At 36.4% G+C, this 27,647-nt stretch overlaps 1 protein-coding gene across 4 annotated transcripts in view; it reads right to left on the bottom strand.

Moving 5' to 3' along the window:
* The window catches only part of PICALM (phosphatidylinositol binding clathrin assembly protein), a 65,796-nt gene that overhangs the window by 16,471 nt on the left and 21,678 nt on the right, over positions 1 to 27,647 (bottom strand). For all 4 annotated transcript variants that reach the window (XM_059492364.1, XM_059492380.1, XM_059492371.1 and 1 more), the window contains exons 2-13: positions 23,720 to 23,862; positions 21,490 to 21,565; positions 20,156 to 20,258; positions 17,767 to 17,860; positions 17,156 to 17,267; positions 15,681 to 15,787; positions 14,751 to 14,792; positions 13,950 to 14,035; positions 12,615 to 12,738; positions 12,143 to 12,279; positions 9,725 to 9,825; positions 281 to 388 (exon numbers count right to left, since the gene is read on the bottom strand). In XM_059492364.1, coding sequence (XP_059348347.1) covers positions 281 to 388; positions 9,725 to 9,825; positions 12,143 to 12,279; positions 12,615 to 12,738; positions 13,950 to 14,035; positions 14,751 to 14,792; positions 15,681 to 15,787; positions 17,156 to 17,267; positions 17,767 to 17,860; positions 20,156 to 20,258; positions 21,490 to 21,565; positions 23,720 to 23,862 — 1,233 coding nt within the window. The remainder of the gene's footprint in view (positions 1 to 280; positions 389 to 9,724; positions 9,826 to 12,142; positions 12,280 to 12,614; positions 12,739 to 13,949; positions 14,036 to 14,750; positions 14,793 to 15,680; positions 15,788 to 17,155; positions 17,268 to 17,766; positions 17,861 to 20,155; positions 20,259 to 21,489; positions 21,566 to 23,719; positions 23,863 to 27,647) is intronic.

Here is a 27,647-nt window from a genome sequence, read left to right as displayed (position 1 = left end):
AGCATATAAAAATGAAGGCTGTTCACTGTGTGAAGTTCTAATGTATAAAACATTTAAGTGAGGGAAATCAGTGTAAGCATTTCAGCAGAGTGTAGAAATAGCCTGTAAAGAAAAATTATTTGATTAATGCTGTTATTGACCTTTTAAAATCAGCTTTCTTTTCTTCATCTGAAACTCTGCCCCAGTAGTGTAAGTAAATACATATTAAGAGATTTATACCTCAAGACTAAAATAAATGAAAGGAAAGGATATACGTGATTTATTTTAGCAAGTGTCTTACCACCAGAATCTGGGACAACATTAGAAGATTTGTTTCCAAACACAGATTCAAAGTCAACATTAAGGCCAGCTGATGGCTGTGGTTGAGCAACAGGAGATGGGGTGAACCCTGTGGGGAAAAAAAACAAAGAAATTGTATGTTTTTATACAGCATTTCCCATAAATCCACCTTTATGCAAGACAAGTCAAATAAATATCTCAGCACTGCAGAAATACAAGAAATACCTCAAAAGTCCAGATTACACCCTGACACTGAGCAGTTTGTTTGGTCTTTATTCGAAGTTACTCGTCCAAAGAAAGATTTTGTCTAAAAAACTGAACAGACAGGCTATAAAAGACAGTCCCCTTGCAATTACTTCATCTCTGGACACCTTCCTTATTCTTTTACTATACGTTTACAATAAAATTACTGAGGAAAAAGTCGCCATGCTTCTCCAGGAAAAGAAGCTGGCTAGTGTGGAATCTGTTTCAGGATTATTTGACTGAAGATTATTCCTCTGTGGTTTATATTGATCCAGCAATTCTTTCAGATACAACTGGAGTAAGATCCAAACCATCCCAAGATGCCTGAACTACTAATGCCTCTGATAAGACACATCTAATACAAATAATTTTCATAGCTCTTAGTTACTTGTGGACACACATTTTGCAGTTGACCATGTTTTTCAGTCAAATTTCTAGAAATTATGGCAAGATATGGGGAAATACAGTCACATTTCAGCTCCTAGTGCTGTCTAAACTTACTCCCTTTGTATTCCATGTGTCTGTAGTGTTCTACAAATACACAATTATTTTTCAACACTGAAAATTTATTGCAGCATGAAGCACTGCATATGATGTTCAGCAGCATAAGTCAATAATTCAGTAATAAAGAAGGTAATGGCCATTTGTTGGTAGTATTTTTAAATGTTATATGTGATCACACACAAGCCCGTGCATGTGCAACACCTTGGTATTCAGGCAATAACAGAAGTAATCATTGCTTTATATAAAAAGCACCAAAAAAAAAAAAAAAAAAAAAAGCAATGCCACCTTGAAAATTAGCTCTTTTGGTTTCTAACAAAAAGTATGATGCCATGGAGAAATGAAAGGATCACAACCACTTCAGTAGTAAAACACTGCAGTGGGCAAAAATGACTGACAAAGAAAACTTCTTGGATTTCATTTTGCTTGCTGGGACAGCACATCATTTCAATCTTATTGTTTTTCTGAAATAAGTCACATTTCACCTAAAAAAATTAGTAACTACAGGATGTTATTCTTGAACATAAGTTTCAGAGAAAAAAAAAAAGCAAATTTGGATTATCTGTTTCTTTTTGTCTCAAAGGAACATAAGACTCTTAACTTCATCACTAATATTTAGACAATGTAATTTTCATTAAAAATAAATCAAAGTAAACTGCATACAGCAAAACATGGGAAGCAGTCATGTGGGAAAAGAGAGAGTAAATCAACAAACCAAAATGAGTATCTTTATGACATGTATACCATCAAGTTGTTACAAGCCATTTCAGAGACTCTGAACTTCAGATGGGAATTCCTTTGATGGGATGTCCTGCAACTCTTAAAACTGTGCCTGTACCAATAGAAAACTTGACTTATAATAGCTCGTATTTTGCTTTAGCAATCAGCCTCAACCAAAACAAGCTGAGTTTCCTTCTCTCACATTTTAGAAGTTTCAAGTTTTATGAAACTAAGATGAGACCATCTCCTAGACAAAACAATACACAGGACTCTTTTGAATAAGCCCCTGAGAAAAATCAAATCCTACTCTTGATATCAACCACCAACTCAGGGCAATTTGTTTAACAAGGATATTTTGAAAGGTGGGAAGGTCAGTATTTTAATAGAGCTTCTTTGAGCATCAAGACTTGACAGAAACTAATAATCCTGTTTTTTTTAATAAGGAACAAAGGGAACACAGTAATTTGTAGGATTTAACTTCTGCAAAATGACACTATCTGATTTTTATGCAAAGATACTAAACCAAAATGTGACTTTATGGGGCTTTTAAGACCTAAGCCTTCCACAAACCATTTACTGAAGGTATGCCTAAGCCTTGCACTGCAGCAATGTTTACACACCCTGCTCAACCTGGTTTGGACAGATTATAACCTGTCACAGCCCAAAGTCTCTCTAGCAATTATCAGGATGGTGTTCCACAATCAGCACCAGTATGGGGTTACTACACAGACATGACACAGCTGCACAAATGACTAGCCAGTACTTCAGTGCAGCAGAGACCTCTTTCTCCTGTTCTGTTGCAAAGTTTAACACTAGTTTAGTGCACTGTTTAAGAGCAATATATCCACAAAATTGCCATAAGCAGCAAAAACATCCCAATCCCTTTATCTTAAAAACAATGAGGTAGAGCAAGATTAGAAGCTACTTATAAACATGCATGTCTTTTGTGTTGTATGCAGCAACAAGTGAACTACGAGAGATCCTGAAATGGGGAGATACTCATTTCATGTTTAGACTAAATAAGCCTTAGTTTGGCAGAAACTGAAAAAATTCATACCATTTGAGACCACACACCTGGCACAAGCACATGAATTCTAGCTGGAGCCACTACAACAAGGCACTTCTGTAGTCAGCAACATGCCCACTAGTTCTAGGCACACAACACATTCAAACTTCTGTGTGTGTGGTAAGGCTGTATCCCATTACCTACCTCCAAATAGACCAGCTACAGAAGAAGGCTCATTGCGGAAATGAGAAGCGTTAGGATAAGCTTGAGGACCACAAAAAGAATCTGATAAGGAGTATCACACAAGAGAGAAAGCCAGGAAAGGAGAAGAGGGAGAGTTACAGAAAGAGAACCAAGATACACTGCTATTCAAAACTTTAATTTCACATCAGTCTATAAACCCACATATAGTCTAATAACATAGAACCAATGGAATGAAATCAATACACATCAGACAGACGGTAAGAAACAAGTTTACACAATCTCTAACACAAAAGGGGAAAGCACGGTTTCCAAGGAACAGCTATATTAGGATCTTTTGTTTTCCAATCAAATGCCACGTTTTACACCCTTGGAAGAAATGAGTGTAAAAGCTTCAAAAGGCATTTTTCTTATACCTGAAGTATATTCATATTTGCTTGCCACAAAGGGATTTAGTTGAGTAAATGGATTGTAATGATCTAAAGAACCAGAAAGAGTTATTTTAAATCCACATTCACATTATTGTAGCACTTTGATCATGCTACAGCTAAAACTGCATCTACATGTCCCACATGAATCTATCAGGAGGCCACCCTCTGGTTCTAGATATATCCTGAGAGCAGAGACACTGGAAGGGAATGCAATATCAACACCACCCATTTCCAGTGACTTCAGAGCAGTCATGTGATAAATACTGCAAGGACCAGCAAGCACCACAAAAGCCCACCAGGGTCCTTGTTCACAGCTCTGCATTGCTGCAGCTTTTCATGTGACTGCAGAGCAAGTTAGACAGAGAAAACTAACCTGACTAAATAACCATCCTATTAAAAAAACCCCAGCTGTATTTCAAACAATCATTCTATATTTACATGAACCATAACAATTTCATTGAAGCATGGAAAAGACAGATTATCACACAGCAGTACCAACTAAAGGTATTTTACATATAAAGATATATTTATCTTTCCTGTTTTGTCTTTCCAATAAAGACAAACAGGCTAGGAAACTAGTTATTAAGTTGACAAAGTATAGGTAGTATGAATATCTTTAAAGAGATAATTCTTTTGTTTTACCTCTGTTAACAAGTAGCAGAGGTATTAATAACCCCTCTTTGTTCTAATAGTCTGTATTTGTCTTTGACCAATTCTAGTGAGGTTCAACCAGCATAAATACAGCCTGTGACGTACAACTGTCTTTAAACTTGCTTTGTTTAACAGAACTGACATGTAATGGAGTGATTTTTTTCATCTATGAAAACAAACTAAATCTTCCTGTACCAACACAAATGTTGGAAGGATTTCTAGTGAGACAGCCATGCTGAACCATCTCCAAAGTAAAATATGAACACCTTTTAACGGGTGAGTTATTAGTTTATTGTTCCATAGGTATTGCCCCATAGTCTGAGTAGATTATGCATCAATATGTGCATGATTTTAACAGCTTTGTTAGTGACTACATGACTGGGGCAAAACCATCAACTATTAAAAAAATCAGAAAAGACTCCTTTGTTTAAAAAGAGCATTTCAACCTGAGGAAGAAAGTAACAGCATTTTCTTTTCCTTCTCAGGCATATGCAGCATTTCACCTTACAATTCCCAAGTACAAGAGACTGTAAAACTGCACTCAAGCAACTGCTCTGTTTCTTTACATCAGGTTAGAATCCCATCTAGGCAGCCAAGAAAGGATTTTAACACCATTTTCATTGTAGAGCTACTAAATCAAATTCTAACATCGCATAAAACCAGCCCCAAATGACCAGCTTTTATTTTCTGAAAGGCTGCAAAAATATATTTTAGAAACTAAAATAATGTTAAAATTTTTAGGAAATTAGTTTAAAATGGTACTTTACCAACAAATATTTCATGTGTGGGTGTCCTACTGGTGAAAGTAGATACATCAGAAGACACAGACAGATGAGCAGCATCGTTAGTTTTTGTAAGGAAAGGATTTAGGTTTGGAATGGCATCATCAACACTATCAACAGTAGCAGAAAAAGGATCTGTTCAGTTCCAGAGAGCAAGAGAAAGAAGAAAAGGGAGACGGATTTAGTTTTCTCCTGACATCTCTAAGCTTGGGATGACCCAGCTATTGATCTCACTTTCAAGTTGTCAAGGACTGCAGATACTAGCTAATAATTTCCTCTTTTTTAATTATTAAATCAATAACACCAACTTATAAACTGTGCTTCTTCCTGAATGTGTTTTAGACTGAAACTAACTATGTTATTCCTCTTTAAACACCATCACTTTTTGTTTCTCCCACTCTTGTCCGGACATTTGCAACAAAGTCTCTGGAGCAGAGGACGCCTGTCAGCACTACAGAACCCAAGGTGCTATGAGAGGATTCAATGCAGCAACATCCCCAAGATAACTTAAAAAACCTGAACAAAACTAACTGAGATGAGCTTCTCTTTGTCCAAATTGTGTTTAGGGGTTTTTCTGTTACTGAGCATCACAAAATTTTCAAGAGCTATGATTATACCAAGGTAACACACAGGACATAAGCACTTTCCTTGGTACCTGGGGCATCAGGAACAGCAGCTTGTTGTGGGTATGCTGTTACCTGCAAGCAAGCAAAGGACTGCTCTGCTTTTACAGACAACAGACCCTAAGCCATAATAAGGAAAATGTTCCTTACTAAAAAATTGTCAGACTTTATTGGAATGATGGAAACATGGATCTATACATGTGGCTTCCCAAGGCACATAGTTTCAGGGTTTCCTGAGAATGGATGGAGTTGCCAAGCTCGAGTATTCCTGTAATTCAGAATGTGACAGATAAACAGGATACAGAAAGCAGCTATAACACTTGTTGACCAAAGGAGCTGTGGTTTAGCTGTCTGGTTTCAGAGCCCATGAACCCTTGATGGAAAACTCAAGAACTCACTCGGTGAGATCAGCAAAGGTTGTACCTGGCCCTACTACTTATCACTGTGCCTGAAGTGCAGCTTGATCTTCTAGAAAAAGCCACTAGAGAGAAATTTCTGAATAATAATTACAGTAAAGATGTGCTAAATACTTCAGTTCCTGGCCTTTTTTTTATTTTTAACCTGGCCAGTTTATGCATTTATCCATAACTCTTGTAAATACTATCATGATGCGTGTAGCAGTTTTGAAGTGGAAGTTATTTTCTCTCCCTGAATCTCACTTGCTGATTCTTAGCTCTAAGTCCCACACAGCTTCATAATGTGCTCATAATGTGTAGAAAAGTCCTAATGGAAACAAAATAACTACATTATTCTTTGCAGGCTTAAAGCATGCTTTGATTTGCTGCAAGCTCAAGGTATGTTATTGGGTTAGACCTGACTTTTCCCCAAATTGCTTGGCTATGTTGCAAGAACAAGTCAAATACCTTAAAAGACCTTTTCCTAAATCATTCAGTCAGCAAAATGACAGTGTCCAACACTGAATAAAAGATAAGTAGAAAAAACTGATATAATATTTGGAATATATAACACAAATACAAAATTACATATTGTCTCATGTAGGTTTTATATACACGATATGCCAATCAGCCAGCTGCCTGAAGCTGAGTCCTTGTTTCAGCTACTCCTTAAAACTGCTTTCTGCTTTGAATGTCATTTTAAAAGATGCAGAACAAACAAATCTGTCAATAAAAATGGGGCAGATTATCTGTTCATCAGCTCCTCCTTGCTCTTTCCGTTGCTACTCTGCATTCTGCTTATTTTATTGGTTCTCTTTATATATATTATATAAGTGGAAAAAATTCAAACAGATGGATCAAAACGTTCATTTCCACACTGATACATCTGTTTTGCTTTTGAAGTTTAGGTACAAATTGACAGCTGGCAAATGTACCAGAAACAGCTAGAATGTTCTCCAAAGAATCCCAATAACTAGTGCAGATAAAACAATATGGAAGAAATTAATAAGCACAAGTTTTTAACTGTATTTGTCTGAATCTACCATCCACTAAAATTATTTTACACATGCACTCATCCAGAAAATAACCAAAAATTACTTTCTGTTTCCAATTCCCAAGGTTGTATATGGAACTTCCTGTGTTTTGACTAGTTAAAACAATATAATCCAACTTTAGATTATCAAGGTTTTCTCAGAAATTTAACCCTTTCTCAGATTCTTTGCTTGTCTACTCTATTCTAACTCTAGCCAGCATGTCCAATCTTGTCCAAGTCTCAGAACTCGCAAATGCTAGTAACAAAAGTTACCAAAAATTTATTTGGTTTCATATCCTAATTTATATCCTTCTATATTCAAGTTTTAAAAATTGCTGTCACTTCTGACAGCAACACCTCAATGTTTCTAAAGCCCAATTTCATCCTTGAATACAAATGGCATCTGTTTATGGCAATGGAATCACTCTGCACCAGCATGCCATCATTAGGCATTAATGATTTAAGTGCATTTAAAAGAGTAGTTTGAAATTTGCAAATTTCTACCTTTAAGTTATCCAATTAGAAGTATTTTGTCGAAGAAAACAGTGACAAATGATTTTCAATGGCAACTTTTACAGTCTGAAATAGGTAAACGGAAAACATACAATCACAGAACCCATTCCCCAGGAGTTTAACCTTGTTAGTTTTTACATTTTTGGAGCACAAAACTAAAGGCAGCAACCCAAAAAGAACACTTCTGTAACAATTTATTGTTTCATTACACACCTAAGAGCTTCTGCATAAAATTTTTAACAGTAACTGATTTTGGCTGATCTGATACTCTTCTCAAAGACACCATATACACCAAATATAAAGATCATCATGTCAGAAAATTACCTAAGGGAGGGATGCTGTGCAGTGGTTAGAGCACAGGACTGGAACTAGTTCAGGTTTCATTCTTGGCTCTGCCACTGACTTGCCGTATGACCTCAGACAAGTCAGTTAACTGCTCAGATTTCCCCATCTGTAAAATGTGGAAAGCACTTCTTATCTACCTCACCTGTGTGAAGTGAGTGTTTATGTCTGTAAAGCTGAAGAGTTGGGGATTTCTTGATGAAAGGTAACACAAAAAATGGTGATCCCAGAATTTTAGCCTAAAACTTTAGAAGACAATCCAAAATCTTCACAGTTAAGTCTTATAAGTATTTAGAAATGTGTCAATAGTAAGCAGAAATATCAACAACTAGTACTGAAGACTCATACCACAAGCAACACAACATTGAACAGACTTTCAGGCTCAACTTTCAGGTTCATGAAGAAATGCTGAATTGTGATGTGACCTTTGAGAGGCAAATAGCTCACCCCTTTTATATCTCACACATGAAACAAACAGGACAAGCTGAAACAGAAGGTATTGGGCAGAAAGCAATCAAGATGAGCCAAACCATTTTTCTCCATTTCTAAACTCTAAGCCTATCTATCATAGCACTGAAATTTGTATGCCTAACTCCATACACTCCTCACTACATCTTTCTCCAAAGATGCTTTTCTCAGCAGAACTAAAGAACAAGTAAACTACTAATTTATTTTAGAAGCTGCCACATATATTAGTAGTGCCTTCCTCACTCAAAATTGTGTAATTTCCCTACAAACAAATGGGAGAAGTATAGAAAACAAAGTACACAGCAAAAAGTAAATAGGAAAGCAGAATACATACACAGCTTATTATGAAGATACATTATATAGCTGGAAAGATGTTAAGAAGAGCTATAGCTCATAAAACTAAACAGGGAAGTAAAAATTTAGAACATGGTTGTTCTGATGCCTATGAAACCTCCTGAAGCAGCAATTCCCAATTTTCCGCATCATAAAATAAAACATTTTTGCAAGCATCTGGTTTAGTAAAAAATAATCTGGAAATAGCCACATAGTTCAGGAGTTTACTATTTTATTAAGCATCATTTATGTAGAAAAATAAAGCAACACTACCTCCCTCTCCCTCTGTCATAAAGCTCTTTAATCCTCCACCAGTATAACCAACAGTTATATCGGCAATATAATACTGTATATGAATTATTCTGGAACACTGCAAAGCAGCCAAGAACTTTGAGAAAACATCAAAATGCTCCAGCACTCAAACCAATCTTGAAGGAAAATTCATGACTTTCTAGAACTCTCCCTTGGTTTGAGAACTTGACTGTACCGATAAGATCATTTCAACTTATTGAGTCCATCCTAGAAACTGGGCAGAATGAAAATTTGGATGTTCCGGAGCACACTTCAGAGGGAAGAAGGCAAATTTTGTCTCTTCACTTGAGAGATCCAACCACAGCTTTTTGCTGATTTGCTATTGTAGTTAAATGAAATATAGCAGAGAATTTAATAAGGCAGAGAAGTCTTATTATTATTATTTTGATAACTAACTCTTGCCTTTCCTTCTATGCACAGTTGTCACAAGTGCCTCCTTTCAGGCTTTATCCAAGTTCTGCATTACCATCACCAGCAAGTTTGATTTAATATTACACAAAATTTAGAATATGTATTAAAACGATTTTGCATTCAGGTTTCTGTTTGCAGCACAGTCTACCTCTTAGACATCTTCACTGAACTGACTTCTGAATGCTAAATTTCTGCAGCTGGCTATGTGAACCTTGAAGAGAGCAGTTATGAGGCTGGCAGATCTCATCAACAATTAAAGTAACTTTGCTAATAAGAACACATATGAAAAAATTTAGAATCACCACACACTGCTATATTATTTTAATGTATACACATATTTTACTTTTTATCATCCCTTTATTCACTTGTAATGTCTTAAGATCTCTCTCTTTAAGGAAGCAATAGCCCCCAGACTAGGGGCAACATGTACAGGAACATGGCCATGGCAATTAGAACCTTAATCCAACTCAGAATTCTTACCTCCCCAGGTACTTCCTACTTGTGGAGCAGCTGATATAGGATGTACAGACGGATGAAAAGTTGGCTGCAAATCAAGCAGATCATTTGGCAGCTTTGAAGTGCTACAAAGATAAATTAATACAACTGTTTGAACTACATCACAGTTTTCAATATAAGCAAATACTAGCCACTGTCAACAGTAATGAAACCTTTGTTAAAAAATGGTTATTACAAAATGGATAAAATTGAGCCAAAATCAGAAGGGCTGGTGAGCTCCATGTTTTTAATTCTGTAAAGAAGTGTTAATTTAGCAAGGTAAGTTGTATGTTATACCAAGGGGCTTTTGTCAAATCAAAACTGTCCAAGAAAAAGACAGGTGTCTTAACAGTCCAATGCCAGGCTAGGAGATTTTATATTCAGAACTCTTCATCAACTTTTAAAGTTCACCTCATGAAAACTCTAAAATACAACAACAACAAAAAAAAAAGACAAAATCAGCTCTAATGGGCTGCACCACCAAACTATTACTCTAAATTCCACAACTCTGATCTTTCCACTACAATCACTGCTGAGAAACTACATCACAACCATGAACTATTAAAGACCTTTGGGGAAAGCAAAATCTCAGAGGCCTTGAAACACTTGATCACACATCAGGCATGTGAATGAAAACATATTTAAATGCACATTTTAGACCATTCAAAATCAAATTGAGAACTTATAACATCACATGGAAATTAAGAGTGAAGGCTTATATACAACTTCTGCATAAATTTAAAGAGTCAGACAAAAACAGTAAAATTCATCCTCTTGCAGAGAGTTCATTTCACACTTTAAATAAGTCTTGGGAAAAAAGAAAAGAAAAAAAAAAAAAAAAAGAGTACTGGTCTTCTCCCAGAAACTTTTAGGACATGAAATGAACCCAAATCTGCACATATGTCTTCTACTACGCACAGAAGCTGAATCACTGTGACATCCAAACATCTCTCTAAATGAGACAGCACAAGAGTTTAATGGCCAGTAGTGACATCCTAGATCTCTGTATATTTTCTTGCTCACCCAATCACTTGTGGTATTGCATTATTCATTTCAGCAGTGATTGAAATCACATTTTTCCACTACTGCTCCTATTAAAAAGCAGCATGGTCTGGCACTGCCCTGTAATGTGAGCAGCTGAACAAAGACAATTTTCAAGGTAAAGCTTGTTCAAGATAATGACAGGGATTAACCAGACACATTGCATTTAATAGCAAGCCACTGAACTTCTGACCCAGCATATCTCCATGAGGGCAACTCCTGCTTCAAAATCTGTTCTTCGCTCATAGCATTCATTCTGCCAGCAAGGATATTTGAACAAGAAAAACTAGCATTTGGGGTTTTTTTACAAGAAAACACTCTTGTCCTCACTATGCAGCGTTTCTGTCTGTTTAAAGAAGATTTATCAGATGTTTCTATGTTTCAGACCTCTTAAGAAGCAAGATCAGATACTCAAGTTCAAAGCACACACCCATTTCAAGTTTTCTGGTCTCTAAAAAGCAATTTAAAAAAAACATCTTTTTACCAGGAAGTCTTTCAGTTACTAACACTGACAGATTCTCCAGCTTCTTAAATGTGACTCAGCTATTTACCGCATATTTGGTGTCAAGTAACTTCCTACAACAGCTTTTTAATGGGAAAGAAAGCTGTCAAAAGTGCAGTAGATTGTTATGTGAGCTCCAACAGAACAACTACACAATCCCTTCAGGTTTAGGATCAGGCTCAAAGCAAAAAATATGACTTCAGAGCGTGGATTCCTTCTACACTGATAAAAGCACTGTACCTTCCGCTGCTGCTTAGTTTGACAGGTATTTTACAGAATGAACATCACACACTTGCTCATACCAACAGCTCCTGTTAGTGCAAGAGTACTCACTGCATGCTAATCCTGATCTTTGACTTTCTTTGCAGGTCCTTGCAGAAATGTTCCAGATACAACACAAGACTGCAAAACCTGCCTCTCATTTCAAACCCTGTTTCAGGCTTTTCTTTTTCTGAAAAACTAGACAGAATATTTGCCACTCTACCTTTAAAGATCTAGAAATGCATTTTCTTTATGACTTCTCAAACAGAATTTTTATTTGACTTTTCTCAAATTTACTTGTAATGCTCCCTGGGGATAAAGTATGTGTGTTTTACAGTTCCAGCCGTCTGGCTTATGGACTAATAACAGCTACAAGGGCTGTCAGCAGGCAGTTTATACCAGAAACTTCTGCAAACAGATGAGAACATAGTTTCATGTTATTTATTACAAAAGGCTATTTTTCATCAGCTTCACTATGATTTCTTATCACATTGCTAATGTACTCTACACCCAACCCATCTTGTGGAATATACACTCTGTGGCACAAGTGTAGAGGAAACCCTTGCTGCAGCACATCTCCAGTGGAGGATTCAGCATACCTGTTAGAGGAGCTAGGGGTAGAAAAAATATCAATGGCTGGTGTAGTCATTATGCTTCCTGCTGCAGTTGACACAGGAGAAGCTGCTGTGGTTAAAGAGGTATGAGGCTTCTTTGCAAGCTCTTTTAGACGTTGCTCCTGTTGGGAAAATGAGCTGGTATAAGAAATCTGAACATTTGTGCGTATGACATTGGAGGTAAATAAAGCAGAAGTAAAGAATCATTTATTCAACACACTAGTGTTAGCCACTTGTAATTACAAGAGTCAGTGGTGCCACAAATGCTTCAGAAAACTAACAAACCCTCCACAAGCTGTACCATCTAAGTACACACAATTCTACTTCCAGCACTTTGCCAACAGTACATGTTAAGTATTAAAAACTATGTTTTCCCCTTTGCTTTTTTAAGAATCTTAATAAGCTATCAAAAAGAGCACAGGAAAAGTATTTTCAATTAAAAATTCTGTATGCTTACCTTTAAAGCTTTTAAGAGAGCCTGCTCTTCCTCTAACGCAGCTTGTTTTTCCCTTTCATCCACTTTCGTGAGGGACAGGCCAGTGCTTGCAAGGGAAGAGACTGCATTGGAAAGGGTGGTAGCCCTAAAGTCATTGGACAGGAGAAAAGCTGGCTGTTAAAACACAACACGTGATAGCGGCGTCTGAAGAACACTTCACTCGTACCCACCCAGTCTCCTTCTGAGCTCGCTGTAACATTGGCCAGATCTTACACTGCACAAGTGAAAAGTTTACATAACACACATCATATGAAATGCAAAATTAAAAATGCCCAGAAACCTTGCAGTCCACTCCACTGGCTTTTGGATTTTCCACCTTAAATGCTTCCCTCCAAATTGCATCACAAAATTCACATTTGAAGCCTTTTCCCTTCTCCTGTTTGTCTAAAACGACAATATTTTTAGGCACACAGCAATCTCCAATCATCTGGGCTCCATTTCAAATTGTTGTTAATTTAACAGGCTTAGTGAACAAACTATCAATGCTTTTAATATATCCCAAAAGAAATTTTTCATTTATCATCCTGTTCAAAAATATGCAAAAACATTTAAAACAAATACTTAACTTTGAACAGAGTAATCTTAAAAAAGAAAGCAAATATTCTAAAAATTAGTGCCCTAACAAAATAGTGCCCTAATAGTCACTGCCATAATGAACTCATAAAATATTAGTGCTTCAGTTTTTGAACATGCAATAAAGAAATGCTATTTAATTTTACAAGTCTTACCCCCAAGATTATGCTTTGTTAAATCGGAACAATGAAATTTGTCATGCAGAGGGGACTTCTCTGTATTGCCTGTTGTATTTCGGAAAGCACTCACAATAATTTAATGCCTTACACCATATGCATTATGGCTTTCACTTCCAATTACTTTCAAAATTCATTCTTAATGTAAGGACTTCCTGGAAGTATTTCCTTGCTTTTGACAAAACAGGGATTAAAGCTGAGATGTAGAAGTCTAAGGACATCTTCTGCATACCTTGCAGAAGTCTAATTATTAACATAAAAAGAACCTTTCCAGGTAGTACATAAATGAAACTTTGATTCTCTTCAGAAGTTCAGGATCCAATGCTAGAAGTGTAAGTAGGGATGCTAGAGGAGGCCCTTACAGGTCCTTAGATTCTAGTTCTGCTGACCTGGAAGAAGCTGTTTTAAGATATGACAACTTTCTAATCATTGCTCATACAATGCCTTTAAGGGAGCCTCTTCACATCTTAATTTACAATGAAATTGAAAAAAAAACTTATTTAACACTCAATTTGACAATTGTCCAAAAGGACAAATGTATAAGCACCTGCTTGCAGCTGTGGAATCTTTGATTTTCTTCCCCTCTAGAGAAGCTAAATGCTGTTCCAAAGCATCAAGAAGGCTACTCGGTGCCTGCAAAGAGAGACATTGGGGAATACATCTGAAGAAACCAATAGTTTAAATATTTTCAGAGAATGCAACTGTAGGGCAACTGGTACAACAGCTCTGAATACTTTTACCCCCTCTTGGCATTCTGTACATATTTAATGACTTCAAGTATAAGGTGCTGTATTCTATTCACTACATTATTCCATCATAATCATTTATCAGCAAGGACTGAAATAAGTCAAGAAATGTTAAAACTAACAGCTAGGAAACAGCAGGCAGATAATCAGAAGCAGTCAGTGTTTTAAGAGACACTAAGAAGGAAATGGTACCTAAAGTAATTTCTTTGTGCATGTTCTGCAAGCCTTCACATTAACTTCACATTAACTTCAATAGGCATATAGCCAAAAGCAAGGCTGCTAGAAACCACAGCTTCGTAATATCATGTAAGACTTTCATTATGTGACCTCACAGATATAAACTTTGTCTTCAAGCATGATGGAAATAAGGTTATCTTAAAATTCAATTAGAGAATGACAGAAATGTTATAAATTTTTTACAACAGGACCACTGAATATAAAAGCTAGGCTCTGACAGAGCTTGGATTTAATCACAGACTTAGAGATAAGTTGGTGACAACATATACAGTAATGCCTAAGTGAGTACCATAATGGCATTTCTGATCATGCAACCCTAAAAATACATATACATGCACTGGCAAACACATAATAGGTTTATCTACCTGTGAGAGATCTGGTATGTCTCCTCTGTCAATTCCAACTTGCTGTAATAAAACAAACGAGCTTCAGAACCTGTTTGTTTTTTTTTTTTTTTAAGGCAGAGATACTCAGAAAGTAAACAACATTAACATGAAGTAATGCAAAAAGCACAAACTTGTTCAATATAAATTTTCAATCTCCAGAGTCTGTACTCTGTAATGGTTGGCTGTCATAAATTCTTGTTAAATGTGTACACATTGAAGTAGGTTGTGTTACAGAAATATTCAACAGATAGAAGCTCAGAAACAAGAGAGCAAGATCAGTGTTTTAGAACATGAAGAAGTTTGCCTGTCTCACAATTTATGTGGCAAACTCTCAGACCTACTGACACACAGGGTATATTTGATGAAACAAAGCATCAATGAAGTTTTGTAAAGAAACATTTTTCTAAAATGAAGATGAAATTTAGGATGTTTGCAGCAGGACATATACTGTTACAACAGAAAGATCAGCAAAAAATCTTGAAGAAATTCCATGTTCTTCTGTTTGTCTCAGTTGCCTATTTCTGAGGCTGGTATTTTATCTAAAACTTCTGGTAGAATTGTGGGTTTTAAACTAGAATACAGCTAGAATCATAGAAAGCAGATCACCATGAGTTCCTTTGTTAAAAGTGAGTCTATTTTTCAAAGAAAGCTCGCAAGTATTCCATAACCAAGGAATTTTTAAAATGCACATTAATAAACTCTCCTCAGCAAAAGATAAACCAATAAGCACTCCACAGCCAGGTTTTCCAACACAGTCCTCAAATGAACTAACACCAGGGTAGAGATGAACAAGATGACCCTTGAGAGAATAGCAATTAAGCAAGGAGGAAGAAGCACCTGTTTTATGATAAAATAAGCACTTTACAAGCTGCTTCAAATAAACAGCTAAATTGATCAGCTTAAGTTTACCTCTGCAACTTTAAGGAACTCTGAGATCCGTGTCATTCTAGTGAGGAACTTCTTATATATATCAAGGCCTTCTTTGCATTGGTTCTTTTTCATATCAAAGTATTTTTCTAGAAACAGTAAGAATATTTGCATTAAATTAGAAATCAAGATTTGCAATGGATATGCAAAGTAAAAGCATATAAACCAAGACAAACAGAAAATACCTGCTGATCTGTTATTATGACAACTGCAGAAGTCACTATGCCTAACTTGCACCAAATGACAAAAGCTCTGTCAAATGTGAGCCACTGCTTCCATGCATGAAATTACACCTTACCTTGCAGGTACTAGATACCACGAAAGCATAACCACCTTGAAGAGGACAATCAAGTTAAAGAATAAGTCACTCAAAGAAATGTAAATTCATCTTCTTGGGAAGAAGAACAAACAAACAAAAAAAGAGCAGTTTTACAATCTGGCAGTCAAATACCTACTCTATTCCAGTGGCCAGCTATCAGGCAAGATTTTGATCTCTGACAAACTGATGCCTCTTACTATGGTCTGGGGCAGTGAAGTAAAACTGATTAGAAAACAACAGTGCTGAAAGCAAGAGGGTCCCACTCCTCCTTCGAAAAGCCTTTTCAAGGGCCTGCTTCTTCTTTTTTACTAAGCTTCACTCAAAGCATAAGTAGAAAGCAAGTGCATATTACTTCTTACCAAGGGAAAGGAAGCTGACAGGGGCGTCATACTGGAAGACTGACTGACTTCAGATTGTCCCTTACTGACTTATTCTGGATTTTACTTTTCATTTTGCAAGCACTGGGTAATGACAGCAATCAGGAGCTTCATTTAATCACAGCATATAACAAAATCAAGTAAATCAACTGATTACTTTCAACTTAATTCTTTCCTAAATTTAGAAAAATTTATCTCCAGTATGTGCACGTGAAAGGGCCTTAACTCTGAATTTTTAGTTCTCCTTAATATATAATATATGCTCTAGCAACATAAGATAACCAATCATGGAAACAAAGCAACATTGACCTTTCAACAGCCAAGCAATCACTGATCTTGTGACTGCAGATTTGCAACTGACCATAATTGATTCCTTTACTAGGAAACACAAACTGTTTCTTAAGAAAATCCCCAACCAACATCAATATTATAATTCAGGTTTGTCATGCAGTTTGGTAAGACAAAATTAAAAAAAAAAAAAAAAAACAAACCCAAACCAATGCACACAAAAATTCCCAACAGAGCAGTGCAAGAAAAAAAATTAGGTGAATAAAATCTTGGATGGACTTTGCTTTCAGATTTTACCTAGCCCTGAGTACAAAGCAATGTCAAATGCAACTGCACAGACAAACACTGGAAATAACAGCACAATTTTGATGTTTCACAGTAAGACTGTTTCAGTTTCTCAAGAGAGCAGCTCTTGTGAATCATTCACTGAGTTCCCCCCAGAGCTGAGCATTGCAGGGAGCAGTTATACCTACCCAAGAGGTTAATAATCCCTTCGTTATATGCCGCAAACAGTCTAATGGCATCTTTGAAGAGGAGCATGAAGGCAGCATTAATTACACCATTTGTAAGTTCATTGCTATTAACCTAGGAAGACCAGAGAAAAAGTTAATTGAACTGGATTGATCTCTTACTGGAAAACTTCTAGTTAAACTTTAGCACGTTGTCTCAAGACAAGCTTTCCTGTCATCTCACTGGCTGTTAGCAGAAAGCAACACCAAAACTAACCAACAGCTTCTCTCATCACAGAATTAAGTCAAATCATTTTGGCAGACATTTTTGTTAAACAAAGCTAATGTTAACTAACATAACTAAAAGACAGAGGGCATAAATAATCAGCTTTTCAACAAACAAGCAACGCTTACATAAGGTACACAATAAAAACACAGTCATTTAGCACAAAGCATTCTCTCCAGTGAGCATTGTATCTATTTTTTCTTGGGGGTACACCAATGAACAAAATGATTTGTGCTCTTTAAGCTGTGCAGATAATATGGAACCAAGTGCAAGACATTTAATCTTAACCTATTTTACATGTTTGTACAAGTTGACTGTATGTTAGAAGTGTACATGCTGCTAAACTTACATTAAAGTCAAGAAGTGCATCCATTTGATTTTGTATAATTGGTACAGTTTTTAAGAGTTTTTCTGTGCTCATTGTTCTCATCACTCCATCAGCCCTGTTGTGAGGAAAAAAAAAAAACCACAAAGAAAATTCTTCACATGAATTTTGAAAGCCATTGTTAGTAAGAAATGACAGAAAATATAGCAGGTCATCAGAGAAACCATTTAAGTCTTTGCCACACAAAGCCATCCTTGTGGTGTTTAGGAGTGGTGCCTAGCCAATGTAACGATAATAACTGCAGCACAGAAAAACAATTACTTATTTGGTCAAAATGTGACTTCAAGCTGAATTTTTGCTCAGAGAAAATGAAACTAATAGTGTTTAGAAATACAGGAGAGCTACAATGCATCAGGTAACAAGAAAAAAATTTCCAAAGATTATTTTTGAAGCAATTTTTAACGTATTCTTTTTCCAATCACTCAATTATTATTTTGTATCAGTTTGGATTCTTTTCAACGTAAAGAGGTAAGAAAGAATAAAAAAATGCAGCAGTATGTTTTTCAAGCTTTTTCAGAAAGATTCTACAGACTACATGAAATTTCCCTTTAATGGCTGACCACCAATATTTGGTTGTTTATTAATTGCTCAGATTGAATGTACTAAGATTGGCTGCACATTTGAAAAACTCATCAAATTAATACCAAAAATATCCAAGAAAAGCAACAGCTGAGGAAGAGACTAAATCCCCTCAGTGACATGAAACAACTGCTTTCTGTAAGACAAATCAGACAGCCTTGCAGCTCATCAGCATGCACAAAGCAAACCAAATGCTTCTGCAAGTGCAAATCTCATCGTGCATCTTCACAGAACAGTTTGTGGCTGTTCTCCAGGCTGGCAAGCAGTGGGGAGCATGCTGCTTCCAGTTCTCTACTTGTGCTGTATATTTACTGCTAACAGCAAACAGCAAATGCAAGAAACTGAATGGGGCAGAGCATGGGTGTGAGGGCCCTGAGAAAAATGGAGTAGGAAAGGCAGATTGCTGCCATCAGAACAGTTATTCCTACTGCTCACAGAAGCACCTCCAGGCACATGGTGCAGGCTAAATAATTAATCTCATTAGACCTAAAACACCTGATAAAACAATGGTGTATCTCTTCAGAGCAGCTGCAGCCACCTTACCACATACAAATCTTAAGCATGGAAAATACTGTTTTGTGTTGTTGGCAATCCAAGCAACTCTAAAGGCAGAATGAGCAAAAGGAGCCAAAGAATCCTCCTTTTACTCTACCATCACACTTCAAACAAAAATGGATCCTACAGTCTTAGGAGGCAGAAGGGATTTGGACAGTGTTCTGAGGCCCACTACAAATGCCTTTACAACCTTAATGCAAAATATCATTTGACAGCCCATCACTACAATTAATTCATTCAATAGTATTAAATTCAGATTTCTGTGGATTTAACATTAAGCTTTTAGTTTCAATATAAATTCACCTATATGGATAATATATGATTTAGATTGGAGTGTCCTATATATACATATATATATATATACATACACACACATACATACATACACATATACATACACACATATATATATAAGACATCCAAATCTACAACTAGTATTATGCTTTTAAACCTTAAAAAGCACCATATAAAAAGATAATGGACAAAGATGGAAAGACTCAACTAACTGTAATTGGTACCTTTTCTCCAGCCTTCCCAAAGAAGAGCTCCAGATTAATTCCATCATTCACTATAACATGTAATTTACCAAACCACTGGTGCTCTGCACTGTGTTATTTTACATGTAAACAGGTAATTAATCTCAAAATAACTCCTCTTAAACGAGCACACTTTCCAGGGAAAATCTGAATTCCTGTCGACCAACTCAGGATAGCATCTGCTGTAAGGTACTATTAAAAGTACAAATTTCCACTACCTTCAAAAAGGTAGGAAACGTCACACAGATATTTTGTGACAGAACAGAGAAACACCAGGAAGGACTGCAAGGTTGTTTCACCTGTCATTTAAGCCTTCCAGAGCTACAAGCACAAATAAATTGCATGGTCCGCTATAATACATAAAAGGCAGAGTACATAATCTATTGTGAAAGACTTGTTAAAACTTCTACTTTTTTATGCAGACTTCCATGCATACCATCTTTCATTCCTTTATATTAAACTGTTGATGTTTAAAGATAAAAAATTACAACAACTGAAGTAAAAAACTTTTTGCTATATACACTTTCAGGCTGTTGGGCCTTGGAGTGTTATGGGAAATATTCAAAAGAGAAAAGGAGTCATTATTGTCTGTATTAAGCCAGAGCTAACGACGATATTTTTCACTAGAATTACAGGACATACAATAACACCTCAAGATCAGTAGAACAAAATGCAGTCCTTACCCTCTTTTTACTTTTGTGAAGTCAAAAGCCACTTGTCTATAGGAAACTGCCTTTTCATTCAAATACCTGCTATACCGCCTGATAAACGTTGACATGTCATAACCTAAAAAATAAGTTTCAGGGGTTTATTACTTACCTAATCAAAGAACAAGAATGTTATTCAAAATAAAGTGCAAACTACTAGCACAAGACAGCTCCATTGACTAGGGAAAACTGTGCAAAAATATAGTCTGAAAATAACTGCGTACGTCACTGTATTCACCATGTAAATCAGACAATACCACAAATATCTAGACAACCTCAAGTATGTTAAAGTTTACACTTCACTTCCTAAGGAAATCACTTCCACAAGCAAATTGAAGTAATTTTTATGCAAGTTCTTTTATATTACAATAGACATTACTATCAAAGAAATTAAATTATGCATTCACAAAGGCATTCACATCAGCTCAGCAACACATTGTCTCATTTGCAACTGAACAGAAAAAAAAAGGCTTTGATGGAAACACAACACTATGACAGAAATTCTTCTCTGTTAAGATAGCAGTGATGGGAAATATTTTGATTAACTGTCAATCTAGGGGTATAGACTAAGAAGAAGATCTGTTCATAGTCTATGCTGAGACCATAGAAGTTAAAACTCAAAATAAATGATAATTTGGTAGAGCCTTGGTTATAAGTGAGAAGATTTCTGTCCTCAGGCAATCACTTTGGCTGCCTGTTCTAGTACACCTGTGGCAAAGATCAGAACTATGTAAGAAGCAGTAGACAAAGTAAGGAACCATCTTAGGAGAAAAAAAAATGCTAGCTACAGGTATGGACAGAACTGCACTGAACTGCAGCATAACAGTTTGGAAGACTATTTCAGTTGAAAAATCTGAACCAGAGAAACAGATATTTGCCCACTGGATTAGTCTCAAAGATAAATGGAATAGTCTTTGATCAATTTTCCAAAAATGTAATTTTAATTTTATTTAGATACGGTTCTTGTCTCACTGATATGATGTAAGTACATATGATGAATTTTTAAAAAAATTAATAATCAAAATTGTCTCATTTGGAGATGTCTATCTCTACAGAAATAAGAGGGATACTGAGATTCATATGTCTAACAAAGTCAGAAGCCTTTAAGTATGCCTGTAAGAACAGATTCAACATGGTCCTCCAGCACACAGCTCCTGCCACACCATTACAGTGCTTTATTTAAGAAATGCAGCCTGGGGTAAAATGGACAGAAAAGTTACTTCCTAAATGACAGGGTTCATTAGAGTAAGCAAGTTGCCTTTGCTGTTCCTCAGCACATTACTAAATTTAATGAATAAAAGACACCTTACCTTGCAATCCACTTTTGTCTAGGAAATTGCTCAAATTAAACAATGTGTTTCTGGATGCCAAATACTGGATAAAACGCTACACAAAAGAGAAAAAATTGAATACTTTCACTGTGTTACCAAGGAGAAGGAATTGCAGTAACAACACTAGAAACTTTTTATCCAGGTTACAAAATTCCACTTTTATGCCTTAAGACTGACTTCAAATCTGGAAACTATTACAAAACCAGCTAAACTATCAAAGTAAGCTAGTTATTTTTTATGCATAGATCTCTGAAAAAATCTAAGTAGCATTTTGTATGAAGGCCTCATTTAGTTGGAGTTTATTTTAAGCTAGAATATGGAACTCTGAACTTCTGAAAAAAATCCCTTCAAATACATTCTCATTTTACATGCTCATAGTTGTTTCACTGACTTCAATTTTATAACAACGGATTTAATAATGCTAATTAACAAAGTCATCTTTGCTCAGCATACAATTGTAATGGTACTTAGCTTAAACATGAATATAGGTGATGGAAATGTTAGTTGGCTTATAAATCAAATATCAAACATAACAATTCATGTAAAGCATTAACACTGTATCACAATACTTATAACACTTAATTACAAATTATGTTTCACAAGGTGAAGGATGCCATTTTCATCTTGTAAAGACACATTTAAGATTGTTGACACAATAGGAAAAAAAACTTGTACAGAGCTGCTACAAAAATAAGCCAATCATTCAGTTGCAAGAACCATTTTGACAAAAGACAAAAGCAGTGTTGATTAGTGTAACATGTAGTACTTAATTAATTTTACTAGCATACATAAGTTACATAGAAAAAAGACTGGAGAAGAGTAAAGGCACTCAATATCTAGTTGTAAAGGAATTAAAGTTGAAGGCAGCATCCCTGGAGGTATTTCAAAGACACACAGATGTGGCATTTGGGGATATGGGCTAGTGGTGGGCTTGCAGTGCTGGGTTAGCAGCTGGACTTGATTTTAAAGGTCCTTCGCAATCTAAATGGTGCTATAATCTGTTTGCACTCTCATTGTCCAAGTACTACTTCCAACTGTGAAAAATTTCATTTTGAGCAGCAATCTTACCCTCAACACTCTTGTAATATACTTGGCAAGCAAAATTTGTTTGTAAATTTATAAATATTCTTAATGCAAAGTATTTCAGCCAGTGGTCCCATTAAATACTTTTAATTGCTATGAACTATTTTGGTATCAGTTTAAAATTAATATGACTCAAATTGCAAGGTGTTTTGAAAAGTGTCAATTATCCCAATGAAAAAGTTTAAGCTTCAAGCCAACAACAGAAGTTTGCCCTCTTGTGGCTTAGTTAGCTTCACAGAATAGATTTTCACCCAGACCAGCAATAACCTGCAAATGAAACCAGTATATGTTTGAAAACTTAACCTCCCTCTCCAACCCACACAAGTCAGTCAGAGGAAACAGTTCCTCTGAATGCAAACTCAAATGAAAAATGTTGGTAATTTGCTAAAAGGATCTTAATTCCAAAGTTCATATAGCTTACCTTATTCTGCAGTAAAAAGGAATGTTTACAAACATTTTCTAAGAAGATCTTGGAAATATTTTTTTTTGGTTTTTTAAAGACAAAACATTCATGCTGCTGCTATGCTTGGCTTGGTATTCCAAACAATAAGGGCCCATAGGAATTAGAACTGTGAGACAAAATAGGTTTATTCCTTTTTGTGTAACTTGGGGTTATGTTTGTTAAACTGTTCAACTGTTAATAGTTTGGTGTTATTTCACCCTGTCCTAGGGTGACCCTCAAAGCCAACTCATAGGCACACATTTTTTTTCTTTGTAAAAAATTAGGGCGTGATGGTAGAAATTACTTTAGAATGAAGTTATCAAGGAAAAAAGACCATAGAGTTAGCTACAGCATGAAGGCAAAACTGCTTCCATTTTCAGCTTGTAGAATCCCATGTGAGTTAGCTTTTCTTGGGTTTTTTCTCTTTCATCATTAGAATATGAAGATAGGAAAAAAGCACCCTCAGCACTTGGGACATTTACTTTTTACACTAGAGTTGCACACTTTGAAGTAGAAACAATGGAAAGAAACAGAAAATGAGACTTGTGTTCATTCAGAGTAGGATCCAAAAAAGCAAACCTGAAGATTGTCTTACAAAAAAAAATTACTGGAAGCATTTAGGTGGCATTTACAGGAATGAGGGACTGCAACTGTTCTCAAAATAATACATCACTTTTGTATTACCTCATTTCCATACACCATTAGATGATGGGTTGTGATAAGAGACTTGAAGACCACTACCCAGCTACTGTTGGTAGTTCTTTCAAATAAACTATCTGCCAGTTGCGGGATGTTCACATTCATCTCATTTGTGCACTGGATTAAATCTGCAATACAAAAATTTCTGTTGTTATTATCAGTTATGTAAAGGAAGATCAGTAATGTTCCCTAAAAAAACCAGTACATTCATTTTCTGTAGTAATATTTTTTTATGAAAACTGAGGGGCTTTCCAGCAAAATAAACATCAAAAAGTAGCATGGCTCTGGTCTATCAGAACTTAATGATACAAAGCTCACTCTGCTCACTGCCAAGACTCAACTGCTTTTGCAGCTGCCTTAGAAGTACCATAATGACTTACACTATCTCTGACTAACAACTCTCAGCTTTCAAACACCAAAAGCATTAAATAGCAAAATAATTATTACATGGTACCATTTCATTAAGTTTTACTGGAAGATTATGACTAGAATTAACTGTAATCTCAGATTTCTGGCCTCTTAATGGATCAGTAAATACTTTCCAGCACTGTTCAAAGTGAGTAATACAGGATTCCAATACTACTTAGTCTTCATAAAATGCAATCAACACCTTCAAAAGGGCAGAGGAAATGTTGAGTGGAAAAAGGAGCCCCTAGCAACAATGCCAGAAACTGACAGGATCATTTAGTTCAAACAAAGTTGGATCATTAACCAAAAGGATGGTTAGGAGCACAAGACCTGAGGTTGGCTAACTAAAACAAAGCTTTCCAATCTCTGTTCAACCTGGACTACTGTCCCACCTGTGTAAACATGGGGAGCTATACTTTCAGTACAACCAACAGAACAACGTCCCATCATCCAGTAACTTATTCCCAAAGGCCAGTGAAGGAAGGGATGGCTTATGATCACGACACTGTGTTGACAAATACAACAGAAACAACTATATGATAATACAGCTCGCTAATATTTAATATGAAGCGTAACTTAATGCAACATAGCAGTGATGAAATTTTTCTACCATTACCATTCCAAAAATAAACCAGCAAATTTCACTCAAACTGACAGCCCTGTCAAAGGCTGTAGCTCAATAAAAATCAAGACTTCAGAATGTCCTATGCCTTCCTGACTAAGGACTACCAAGGCATACTGGAAACAACCATTTAATCTGAAGGCAAACATTTCACTTTTGAAGACAGTTTTATATCTTCCTATGAACAATCATCCACCTTGAAGGACTCCTGAAAGACAGGACCTTCCTTCAGCCAGAGCAGCAGGTAAGCACAGCTACCACACACTCTGAACTAGTATGGTCAGAACTGAAAAAGCTGCTATTTACATGTTTAAGTATTAAAGGAAGCGAGCAGGAAATGATTTCCACATTCATAAATGTAATGAGATGGAGAGATAAACATTCTTTTATCTACAAGTAAAATTGTGATGACTACAGGCATTCATGACCTCATTTCTAAGTCACGGTTATCTGTTACTGGATGATGATTTGGGGTTGTTAAGACAATGCCAGGATATTACTCAGCAAGAGATGTGCTCTGAACTGGATCATCAAAACCAAGCCCTGCAGCTTCTTCACCTTCAGGTCTTCCCTCCTAAATAATAACACAAGCAGTTTTGTGCAAGGCTATCTGGCAGGAACATACATTAAATACAAAGGTACACACATCACTGGATGTCAAGTCATACATTTTGGCATAAGAGGTGCAAGCGCATATTAGAAAGTGAGAATTTCTATACTTAACTGCAACACCAGCCAGCAAATCAACAGTAATAAAAAATACAAAAGAAGAGGTGGCACTTGAAAATTCACTATCTAAAAATATTAAAAAACCCCACGCGAAATAAATATCCAGCATAGACGATATTTTGTGCTGGGAGAAATGGTTTCTGAAATGCCACTGAACTTTGGAATCATTATCTGTTGCAGTGTATAAAAGAAAACAGGCTCTGTACCCCTCAGAAAATGATCCCTCACAGGACTGATGAGTGTTTCTGTGAAAAGCATATGAATGAACCTGGGGGGCAGAGGGGCAGAGGGAAAGTGCCAGCACATTATGAAGAACCGGTGACCAACTGGGAGAGAATAAAGGCAAGAAGCAAAGTACAGAGGCAACTCCAGCCTCCAGTGGAAGTAAATTTGACAATGCAAACATGGGAGTCACTACAATACTACAGTTACTACAAACTAAATTTAGTAAAACATGAAATTTCTCCCTCTCCAAAATACAGACTGAACAGATGCACAACAATCTGGTATGTATTAATACCTCAAAGTACCTAAACCATACACATCTCAGAAAAGTTCCATCACTCTGAAATTTATTTTCAGAGTATTTTCATAAGCAATGCTAAATAGGTAAAGAAATATTTGCACAGTTACACCCAAATTAGAACAGCAATTTTTGTGCTAACTATACTATAAGCAGCATAGTACAGACAGCAGAAGATGGTATCCTTCATCCCACACTCCTGCACTACATCCCACACTACATATACAGTGTTCCTACTTATCCTATTCCCACAAACACCCTTCATTAAAGGAGAGGAACAAATATATAGTTATTTTCACATCCTACACTTAACATAACTTGTCTCACACCCACCTATGAAAACACTAGCTATGTGTTTGGAAACCTAAGGGCCCCCAAGCAACAAATCTCTAGACTGCTACTTACTGGAAATGCTACGAGCAATACCACAGGCAGGTGTATAACCAAAGAGTACAGCACTAAGGGGAACAGCTTTCATCTTAGAGCACAAATAGAAACAAACAAAATCATCAAGAAAACAAAGGATAACCCTTGGTAAAAGAGTGATCCCTGTTTCATTGATCATCTTGTCATGGGAGTCAGGGAGAAAGATTTAATAGTTACTCCCATCAATACTACAGAAAGGAAAATCACTTTATGTGTCAATCTTCTGCATTAAGGCCAGAATACCTCACAGCAGAAAAGGAAATACTCTCCTGGGAAATAAGCCACCTAAAATCACAGAATTCTGCAATTCTAAAATCTGTTAAAACTTTCACAGTAAGAGACACACAGCATACAGGTGTTAAATATTTCAAAGAAGGCAGCAATCAGCAACAAGAATCTTAAGCTTGCAGCTGGCTGGGAGACTTATTTGAGGGAAGCTTAGACAGCATCAAGCGCACAGTCATATCCATGGATGTGGCTGGGGACAGCCAAGGGAAAAGCTGCCAGGTTGCCCAGGGTGTAAAGCACCTCTTGCAATGCACAAGAAGTGGTTGAAGGAGGTGGGTTTATTCCACCAGCAAAATACAAGGCTGGAGGCAGAGAGGGCGAATATAAAGACTGCCTTCAATATTTCTTGGAGGTTCACAGAAAACAGATGAAAAGCAAAAGAAAATGGTCAGGCACCAGAGCCTGTAAACAGCCAGAGCTACTAATGTTCAGCATGGTTTAAAAGCTGGGGTTCATTACAGGACCTGAGATCCCTTTCAATCTAAAGCAATTTACAAATCTATGCAACATCTACAGAACAAGAAAATAAAGGCAACAAAAACAGAGAAGTAGCTTACACAGTAAGTTGAAGTTGGAAAGAGTAGTCCAACAGGTATTCCTAAGATCAAAAACCTTAGACTTATGTGACTGACAAAACATGCTTTGAGAACACCACTTACCTACCTACAGTATCAAATTTTGGCAGAGGTTTCAGAGGTAAAACTAGATTTTCCGAGGAAACACTTGTAGCTTGTTTTAAAATAGCATTTAGATTTTATTTTTGTTGTAACAGTTAAAGCTTTCACCACCAAGTGACTTTCACATAATTCAGTTCTGTTTGGATCCCTTTCCACCAAAGCAAGGGTTTTGCAAGGAATCATAACAAAGGTCTGGCCAAGAGACATTTCAGCAACACTTGAAGATTTGCAATTGCACCT

This window comes from Ammospiza nelsoni, chromosome 2 (genome assembly GCF_027579445.1).
Source record: "Ammospiza nelsoni isolate bAmmNel1 chromosome 2, bAmmNel1.pri, whole genome shotgun sequence".
NCBI classification, from domain to species: domain Eukaryota; kingdom Metazoa; phylum Chordata; class Aves; order Passeriformes; family Passerellidae; genus Ammospiza; species Ammospiza nelsoni.
The sequence above is the reverse complement of the archived record's forward strand: the minus strand, read 5'-3'. Positions and strand labels throughout refer to the sequence as shown.